The sequence below is a fragment of the Eutrigla gurnardus genome (assembly GCF_963514095.1).
Source record: "Eutrigla gurnardus genome assembly, chromosome: 15".
Lineage (NCBI taxonomy): Eukaryota > Metazoa > Chordata > Actinopteri > Perciformes > Triglidae > Eutrigla > Eutrigla gurnardus.
In genome coordinates this window covers 3,994,716-4,005,469 of record NC_139938.1, presented here as the reverse complement: position 1 = coordinate 4,005,469, position 10,754 = coordinate 3,994,716, and the positions used below count along the sequence as shown (strand labels likewise).

Sequence of the window (10,754 nt, the reverse complement as noted above, 5' to 3'; positions counted from 1 at the left end):
ATAGCTAAAATAAGTGTGATTCACAATATTATAAAGATATCAAAATATACTTAAAACTTGAGCATACTGGTATGACATACCATTTGTTAAGAAACCAATATTTTCATTGATCACTGATAATTAATTAATGTACTTAAAAAAATAATAATTATAATCAAATAATCTTAAATAAGATAATCATGAATGATGAGGTCTTCCTGCATAAATAAAGGATAAATCCATTTTTGACATAGTTTTCTATCCTTTATTTTTAAACCCGTCTCTATTTTTTTAACGTCTCTACCATGATAAAGCTAGACGGCTTTTTTTAATTGAAAATCTTTTTGTTTGTGGACAATCAAATAATCTTAAATAAGATGATCATAAATGAGGGGTTGTCCCTGCATAGATAAAGGATAAATTCATTTAAAAACAATCTGTCTCTATTTTTTTAACGTCTCTATATGATAGAGCTAGATGGCTTTTTCAAGTGACAATATTTATGATTACATTAATAATGGAAAATCAACAAAATCAACATATTGCAAGCGTGCGATAAAATCTTAAATCATCCGATTCCTAAACAAAAATACAATCATGAATACAGCCAACACAAATCTGCATTACATGATAAAGCTGCTTATGGAATCATTCAAATGCAAGCAAATATATAAAACAGGGTGAAGAAGTCATATGTCTTACAGATAAATGTCTCGTTGTTAACACATGGCTGTGGTCTGACCTCCAACGCCCGGTTGGTACTCAGTCTAACTCTGAAAGTGTCACACTGAATTGGTGCAAAATCATCTTTCAGCAGAACTCCTGATGTCTGAAAGTGGTGCCTGATATCTTTCTGTGAAAACTGAAGCACAATGCAGAGATGCTTCCTCCTCCAGCATTTTCACAATCCAGTCAGAGATATCAGAGCTTTTTTACCTGAGACGTACAAACAGACAACCCAGGTTGAATGCAAAATTATACTTATTTCGGATAAAGATATATTGGCAGGATCGAGAAATTCATTAAACCTCACAATGAGGTGAAAGACATTTAGATTTTTTACTTTTTTAGATTTGAAAGATTCTTTGCTTTTGCCTTCCAAATGCACCAAAATCTGAAATACATGTGTAATAGAATAAAACGTGCAAAGAGGGAAATTAACATTAGTAGCATTTGTGAGAAGTTTTACATCTTTGTACTGGTTTGTGGCTCAAGTACGATACGTGATACATTTTTGTCTCATCCTGGTCTCAAAGTGGTTTTAGACTACATTCTGTAGTGATGTTTGTTTGGTGAATTTTGCTCGCTAAATGAGAAACACATAATAAAATATTCTTCGTAACCTTTAGTCCAATATGGCAGCGTTACTGTTTTATTTATTTTTAAAGTGTCTAATCAGAGGAATTTCTGAGTGTAAACTGGAGCTGAAGACTCACAGTAAATATATTTAACAAAATAATGACGATGATGTTTTTTAAATGATGAAAAACTATTTTTTGTCCCAGTATGATCACTGCGCTGCAGTAATTAGTTCTCTCTATCAATGGTCATGATGCAATTGAGAGATATGAATGCATTTTGCCCAAAATATCAATATTAATAAATGAATTAATCAAATAGCCACTAAGTGAATATTAGTGTGGACGAGCTCTTTCACCACCTGTTGATTAGGATTTGTCTCGACATTCCAGATTGGGGTCATTCACTTTGTGCCACATGAAATACATTTGAGCTGAATCGAATCTGTGAACAAGTAGCACATCTTTATAATAACAGGGGTCATATTCATCCATCTTTGTGGAGGGAACGTGCAGTCCTGCTGTCTTCACCCCAATATGGGAACTAGGACTAAGTCCTGCTTTGGCCAGGCACATTCCCATGTAGACATCATCAATGGGAACCATGGCGACGGACTGGGACATGTTGTATATGACCAAAGCTGTGTATCCAGACAAGAGGAAGCCACCGCCGCCGCAGTAAGGGGGGTATGAGTCTGACTCCACCACCTGAACCGGGACAAAATACTTAACCTCGGGCTGTCTCATTGGCCCAACGTTCTGGATCAGGTGGCCCGAAAACAGGTGCTTGTTTCCGTCGTTGTCCCCGAGGCTTTGGAGATACGCCACCATGTTGTCCGTGTGGGCGAAGACGTCGTCGTCGCCGTTCAGCAGGAAGCGAACACGTGGACAGTTTCGTTCCATCCATTCCAGGAAGAGCACCTGCTTCAAGGTGAGGTTGTAGAAGGAGTCGGTGAAGTCCCATTGGAGGATGTCGTGGTGCTCCTGATGCTCCAGCTCCAGGACTTTGTTCAGTCGCTCTCTCTCGAAAGCAGCGCCCGCCGTCCCCGTGATGAACATCCTGCGGATCCACGCGCCGTTGTGGCGCCTCTCTCTGGCCCAGGTTCTGCGCAGTAACTCCCGGCGGTCGTGGTTCACGGGGGAGCTTTTAATGACCAGCAGGAGGAAGACTTCTCCCTCACATTTGTCGGGAACGTCCAGTAGCATGGGGAAATGTCGACAGTGTTTATAATAGAGGAAGTCTTTTATGTGGCCGGGAAGGGAGCTGAAGTTTGTGATGGTATCAGCTGAACGGTTTTGTTCACATCTCGGCCATGAGTAGACATAGGAGGGCTCTGTCGGGGGCACCTCCGCTTGGTTGCCATCCTTTCTCAATTCTACTTGGATTTTGATTTTGATGGTATCATTGACGACATAAAAGGCCAGGAGAAGAGCTCCCACCAGCATGGCGGCTCTTTGTCTCACAGGTGTCCTCTTTAAAAATCTATGGCAAAAAAACAGAGATTCTCATCAACTTATCTCAATCAGACCTAATATCTCAAAGACTTGTATTCAAGTAAATTAACCTTGGGATAATTAAAGCTCGTCCCATGGTGTATCTGTTTCGTTTTTTGGTATGAAGAGGAACAAGGAAGGGGGAACAAATACCGTTCAGCCTTTTCTGTGGGCGGGCATGAGAGGTTGAGCATGTTCCATCTCTTCTTACAGTTAAAACCTACTTTTCCTGTTTTGTAGCATAGCATTTCTTTTAGGTGTGTCTGGAAGTATAAGGATTCTATTCAAATTCAATTTATTGTATTGTGTCAAATTATTATTATTACAACAAAAGGTTATCACTTACACATCAAGCTTAAATTCAATAAATATTATCATTAAATCAACCTTTCCTCCCTCCAAAAAGCACAATTTGAATCTATGAAAGTGTCTATCAGGTTCTTCTTCTCATTCATGAAGTACTTAACACCAAACCATAGGTTTTAAGTGATGTAAGTTTATCTAATAAACATAAGAAAAACAGGTGCTGTGATCTGAGATAAACTCACTATTTAATTCCCAGGAGAGCTTTGTCAGCACAAGAGGTTGGCTGAGCATTCGGTGGACAGTGTGATTGTTTTTCCTCATCTTTCTCTGAAAAAATATATTGTCAGACGTGTTTTTTTCAAGGTGGCTTTGATATAACTATTATTTGAAATGTTATTTTTCATTAATTGTGGTTATGTTGAAGCATTCCAAGCCCCCTGGAGGAAATGCACCATTTATTAAAAAGTAGCTCCAGCATTGAGCAAAGAGTCAGAGAACACGGACTATAAAATATAAGTTAATATTATTCAGAAGGACCTTTTCCCCAATGAACATGAAAGCCTATACCTCCAAATCAGGACATTGACTGCTGGTTTTTAATTTACATTTTTTAATTTAAAAAGTAAAATTAATTTCCATGAGAGGAAATCCACGGAAACATTTAGCACACAATGAAAACAAGCGTATACAACGATACCTGAACATGTTGCTGAGGATCCCTCTGTGAGGTCGTCAGGCTGCAGACTGAGGTGCGTGCATTAACGGTGATACGGGTAGCGCCTTCTGTTTGGACCGCAGCCAATCACACCGACATACTTTGTGCTCAATTGGCTGAGATTATAACCTGAGGAATGTTTAAACTGCGGTTGTGACGGGTTTACGTTTAGGCTCATTGCATGTCTATGAAAGTCCACCACGCAGCATTGTGTGAGCAGATGATGTATCTGCCTATAATTAATAGGCCACCAGCTGTTTATTACACATCCCATGAAGCGTTACTGTAAGTAGGCCTTTGATGAAGGATTTCGGTTTAACACGTGTCCTAATAAACCCGTCCCACTCTCATTGCTGGTTTCACAACACGTCACTTGTCTTGAATGTTTGGTAGATGGCGGTTTGGTTTCTTTTAAATAATAATATCATATATCATATATATCATAAATCATTATAATCATTTGAACTACATTGCCAACTCCCTTTGTCTGTAGGTTGGGGGTGAGAATGTGTTGGAATGGGTCGGATGAGACTTGCTTATTGGCGTCGCACTGCGCGTAATCGCCATGGGGGACACGTGATGTCGCCCCCACCATATGAAGGGGGGGGGGGGGGGGGGGGGTTGATACAGGTTCAAGCTCAGGAAACAATTCGGGGTCACGTGGCGCGCAGTCACGCTCGTGCCGGAGCTAGCAGTCAGCAAACAAAACAAAAGCAAATTAAAGTAAGGGTGACGTCATTCTGGACTATGGTAAAGATTAGCATTAATGTACCTGCGAAATGCGTTGCATCAGTCTTAATTAGTGGCTGAAAGCGCGTGAGCTCGCTAGTGACAGGTGCATGCTGGGTATTGGTTAGCTTGCTACATGCTAAAACAATCCAGCAGCTTCTACCCGCAGTGAGCTGCGTGTGTGGGACTGGGACTGGGACTGGTCTCCATTTGGACACCAGAAGGACCGAGCGGAGACATTGGTGTGGGCATGGTGGAGGATTTAGCGGCGCACAGGAGGTGAGTCCCCTACAACACACTCACTGTGTGTAACTGCAGTCGCTCTTTTCGCTTTAATGTGTGTGTGCGTTGCTGTTGCACCTGCTTTTTGTTTCATAGATTTGTCTTTCAGTGTAGTTATAGTGAAGGAGAACATAAAACCAGTTGTATGCACAGGTTACAAATGTAGAAAATGAATATATTATTGGTTTGGCCATAAGGAGTCTGTGGTGTGATGTGTGTATAGGCCTATGACATAATCATAACCCTATCCCCTTGTTACACTTTTTAAAGTAACAGTACTTTTACTTTAGTAACATGTACTAGAACTCCCTGCTTAGTGAATAGAGGCTGACCAAAGTCTAACTGGTTCTGAAAAACTGAAGTGCCTTAAACTTGCATTCTCTCTGCTGGCCATCAGGGGGCGACTTCGCTGGTTGCAAAATAAGTCCAATTGCATGGAATTCTATGAGAAAATGACCCAGCTTTACAGTTTACAGACTGCATATGGGCACAATCAGCGTGTTTAATTTGAATTCACCGTTGGAATGACATTTCATCACTGTAACTATGGATCTCTATTCTGAAAACAATTAATGGGTTAGCCCTGATAAAAAAAAGGTATATATATATATATTTTTTTTTTTATCTCCAATTATTATCCGTTCAACCCAGACTAAACTTTGTAAAGCTCCTGTTTAACCTGCAAAAACACATTAAGGGCCAGCTGTAAACAATTGAGTAATTACGGAGCAACAGCTTCAGTCACGTGGTTGTCTTTGTGTCCAACTGATGGATGTAAGCCCAATCTTCACTGTCTTTTAGCTCCGTTCAGCATTGTCACGTCTCGTTTAGTGTTATTTTGATACCTTTTTGTTATATAAGTATAGACGGCAGCTGCTTTAAGGAGATACTAAATCTGCATGATACTCAAAATGAAAACAAACGATGCTGCTAATGTTTAACAAGTCCTTGTAGGGAAATGACAAGAAAGGTAATTTATCAGTGGAGTCCAGAATAAACCGCTGTGTGGTGATTGGTTGGAGTGTATTACACAGAAGAACTGCCTTGTGTTTCCAGAAAGCTGCACAATGCCTGTTTTATCTTATCAAGTTTCATAATTAATTCCAACATGCATATTTTGGCATAGTAAACCAGATTTGTCTTGACTGATTACTTCAGATGCCTTTTGACACACTTTCCCTTTCCTTCCGTTTGCTGACAGTCTTCCAACACTGAGCATGTTGTGTTACTGTCCAGTTGCTTAAATGTATTGTTCAAGAGGTTGCATACAGTGATGTCAACATTATCACCCAGTGTCATGTCAAACACATAACACGTGACATTTCATAGCTTAAAAGTCGGTTCTTAATGTGCTCTCTTAATGTGTCTTACAGCCGTAGCTACTGCTGCTACTTTTATACAACTTATGATACAAAAACCACACAACTGCTTCCAGGTGCTTTAATCTTCATCATGACATACAACATTCTGAATATAATCGGAAGAAACGTGAATGTACACAAAAGACACACTGCAAGTTTCAATCATGTATATTTTCTTCAAACAAAACAAGAGTTTTAACCATCAATGCATGATGGGAAGCATGCTCATTTTCTAATCATGTTCCTATAAAAACGTGGCAGATCCAGGATAAATGACTAAGCTGAAACGTAGGATACTATCCAACGGCGCCGGGAGACCACAGACCGCTACGCTGTGATGTGTTGAAATGCAAGCCTCATTGATTATTGCATTGAAAGCTTTTTTTTTTATATATCGGCTTCAGTATACTGTTTTTCTCTCAGGGATATGCTCATCCCCTGTAACATAGAAAGTCAAAGCTACTTGTGACAAAGAAAAGCCTTTTCTTTAATAAAATATTAGAGAAGGTAATTAACCTGTTGATATTCTGTAATGATTATCACACAAGTAGGAAGTGACTAGCAAACTCTGAGTAGCAAACTTTAAATCATGCATGGAAATGTACACAAACAATGCCTTATCAATACATTACACCCAGAATCAAAGCATGGGTGCGAGGGGGGCTTGTAGTCTGGTTATCGGACCGCCGGTCTTAAGCCGATCGGCGGTGGACATTTGCTGAACAATATGCTTCATGAACACAATTCCAACTGTGAGAATGACGATCACGTAGAATTTAATAAAAATGACTGAATATAGGCTGAATTCATGTAAAATAAGGGTCACAATGTTTAAATAATGAGAGCACTACTTCACTAGACGGTAAAGTGTAACGAGCAGTGGGATAACTGGAACTAAGTGGCTGAGATTCAGGAGAAGATTGATATATCCTGGATCTGGTCTGGAGCAGGCTAATAAATCTCCATGGTACTTTATGCCATAACATATGCGACATGCTTTCACGCATCCGGATCACAGCTAACTTCAGCTGGGATGACAGGGAGCTTAATCCCGATCGGTTTTGTACAATAGCCTACTGGAGTAAACCAGGCATTAATGTCAACATTATGGACGCATACAAAACCCATGTAGACAGAATTACAGTTAAGTTTAGCAGAACTCTGCTGCCCGTCTGATCACCCATTCCCACTCCTGTGACCATATGACCCCTGTCCTCGAGAAACGCCACTGGCTCCCTCCCCACAACCAATCCCCTTCAAAGTCCTTCTGCTCAACTACAAAGCCCTCCACAACCAAGCCCCCTCCTACCTCACCCATGTTCTCCAGCCTTCGTTCCTCTAATGCCAACCTCCTGTCTCCACCACCACGGACCCAGCACCCTGGGGTGACAGAGCTTCTTCCATTGCTGCCCCCTCCCTCTGGTACTCCCTCCCCAAACACAGCCATGACTGCACCTACCTCACAACGTTCAACTCACTTCTCAAAACCCACCTGCTTTTAATGTGTGATTTTAACCGCTTTATTACTGTCATTTTTTTACTGTTTTTATTTGATTGATTTATGTAGCGTCTTTGAGAACATTTAAAAGTGCCGAACAAATAAAATGTATTATTATTATTATTATTATTATTATGATTAAGTTACATAATAAAGTGCTTCAGGTTAGTCCAGAAATAATACTAGCCTCTTAAAGTGTGGGTATTTATAACTGTAAATACAAAATGACAGCGGTAGTATTATAAAGTAGAAAGGGGAGAGACGTTGAAAATAAATGAATAAATGACAAAGCCACAAATCCACCATGTGATATGTGAGCTTTCTCCCTTATTTGTAGTGCAACATCATGATCTGGTTACAGCCCTCTTGTTTTGTGGTGTCGTTCAGTTTTCTTTTAAGTTCAATGCACTTTACCCCCCTTGTCTCAAATTTCCCCTCCCGGTGTCTCAGTATGTGTGTGTGAGTCTTTCCATGTCAAATATTTCTTCTACTATCCATCCATTGTTCCTTCGTAGGAGGATCTGCTTTGCACCACGCTCTGGTTCTAGTTTTCTTGCTGGTCACCAGAGGCGTCCTGGTCAGGTATCTGTCCCACCCCTGTTAATTTTTTCAGATTCCCCAGATCTAACACAGAGTCTTCAGTATCATATCAGTACCTCCTTTAACACTGCCCATATTTCTTCCCAATACTCCTTTATCTTTTGGCACTTCCAAAATATGTGCGTGTGGTCCGCCCCCATCTGTCCACATTGCCTCCAACATATATTCTCCCTTTCCTTCCTTTCATCTTTATGGAATATCTAATAATATTTTTCCATCCAAACTCCCTCCTTGACCCAGTGGTTGAATGTTGTACCCTGCACACATTGGACCATTCCTCCTCTATCAGCTCAATCCCAAGCTCCCCTTGGAAAATGGAACATTTTTATTTAAACAAATAATTAAAAAAAAGTATACATCCACAGAGCTTTTAGAAAGGTGCAGAATCAAAGTATCACTTCTCGTGCAAAAAACATTTTGATTGTGAATAAATAATTAAAAAAAAATGTTGATGGGTGATCCAGTGGCTGGATGTTATCAATGTTGTCAATTGCACCTTTAATAACCCCGTTTTGCTGAGTAGCCTTATCTATTTTTATTTTCTTTATATTGTAGTCCCTCACTTGTAGGTATCTAAAATAGTCACCTCTTTCCAATCCAAACCTATGTTTTAGATGTTGAAGACCCTGCATTTCCCCTTTTCTGCCATGGTGTTATTGCTGTGATTCCCCCTCAGGCCCACCTCTTAAAAGCCTGATCTTCTTTTTCCTGTATTGTCATATATTAACCATCTCAAAATCCTTGTCTCTTTTTCTAATTTGTACCTGCTTACTACTGTGTTACATATGTTTAGAGTGAATTTGGTAATTGGGTCCAGAACTTTGTTGTGTCCTTACTAGTTCTTTATCCCCTACTAAGTGTTGAATCTTCTGCCTTGGGGCTATGGGGGTATTAATACACATTTCATGCCCTGAGTATTCATGGCACCTTGACAGTTACTAGGTTTGAGTGAAAATAAACTGGAAGTAGAATGGTTGGTAAAGAAGGAAGATGCCATGCGACTTGCATTCTTTAATTGTTTTTGGACAACAATAGATATATTAATAGGATCTAACATTGTTGTTTTGTCATAAAAAACAAATACACTGGGCAAGGGGAAGCCAAATTTAAACAGATACATCATGTTTTTAATGCTTGTGATGGTTCAATATAATTGATCAGAGAGGGACAAATGTCCAAGGAGCTAAGACACGTTATGAGGACGTTCACTCTCTCCGTGCCAATACTGGAAAACCTGTTTTGGCAACGGTTGAATGAAACACAAGTAATTTGCCATATAAGTTGATGCTGCTGAAAAGTAAACGGCCTAAGCACAGCCCTTCCTCCTCCGTGGTTCAGTGTGACCTCGTTCATTGTAGATGTTGCACTCTCAATGTCACTCTGACTTGTGCTTGGAGGAGCCAAGCATCCTTTTGGAGGAGATTGTTAATTGAGGCAGAAACATGGTTGGAGGAGGATTACTTGTTCCCTGCCTGCTACTAAAAAAGTCATTCAAATAAAAACATCATTGAGCTCACATAATTACTTTTTCTAGTGACAGGCTGAACATCATTATTATCTTCAGTCATAGCTCATGCAATGATACTTAATTGAGCAAGATCTTTTTTCTTTTTTTTTAGTAGATTATTTCAGGTTCGGTATGTTTGAAAGGTATAAATAAGACACCAGAGAGAGGGACAGATATGGTAAGAAGACACTAATGCTACGGTGTTAGATTTCGGACTGTACCTGTTGGACCTTTCCCACAAGCTTCCTTCTTCTGCAAAACAAAACGTTAGATCACAGTCATTTGATTAAAACATTCATTTTAAAAAACGTTGCATATTAAATACTGTATTATTGACGTTTGCATACTGAGTGCCACTGTTGTATTTTGCGGTCATGAGACAATCCGAGCAAAGTTTGGCAAAGGTGAAGATGTTTATCTGTCAGTTGGAGAAAACTTGGAATGTAGTTGCCTGTGAGATTTTTTTTAACTTGGGCTGCTACTGTCAAAACAAACCTTGAAGGCTTTATCATAGATTTAAACTCCTATTTTGTAACATAGTGTGCTGTGCATTCACGAAGCCAGGATGAGAACGCTCCACAAATAGTGAAGCAAAATAAATCTCAAGTACTTTTCTTTAAAAAATAGGCCCACATTGTCATTTGCCGTCATTCCACTATTGGTTCACTGGCTTTACCCTACTAAAGGTGAATCAACATGCATGGGAATGAATTATAATGTAATATATTTTTGTATATTTCTAACTTTCAGCCTGATGGTCTAAATAACGGTGCTGCTCTGACTCATCATTCCTTGCTAGTTGCTACGCTGTTCTATGATCCATACACGGGGTCATAGATGTAGAAACGCCTCGTTTCACACCTCAACGTTATCAGTGATGCATTTGTTTTTCACTGTGCTAGAAAATTAAGGATTCATTGTCGCAAAATGTCTGTTATTTGTTGCATGTTATTGTAAATGATCTATTCAACCATTATCCCAACTG

General features: G+C 39.7%; 1 protein-coding gene across 1 annotated transcript; it reads right to left on the bottom strand.

Annotated features, from left to right (window-relative positions):
- Window positions 1–278: 278 nt before the first annotated feature.
- Window positions 279–3,911, bottom strand: LOC311025791 (N-acetyllactosaminide beta-1,3-N-acetylglucosaminyltransferase 3-like). The gene is made up of 2 exons (XM_084028907.1): window positions 3,775–3,911; window positions 279–2,760 (listed from the first exon to the last, which is right to left on the bottom strand). Exons 1-2 carry the CDS (start codon window positions 3,780–3,782, stop codon window positions 1,647–1,649), a joined length of 1,122 nt encoding a protein of 373 aa, XP_083885033.1. The 5' UTR covers window positions 3,783–3,911; the 3' UTR covers window positions 279–1,646.
- Between the last annotated feature and the right edge of the window lie 6,843 nt (window positions 3,912–10,754).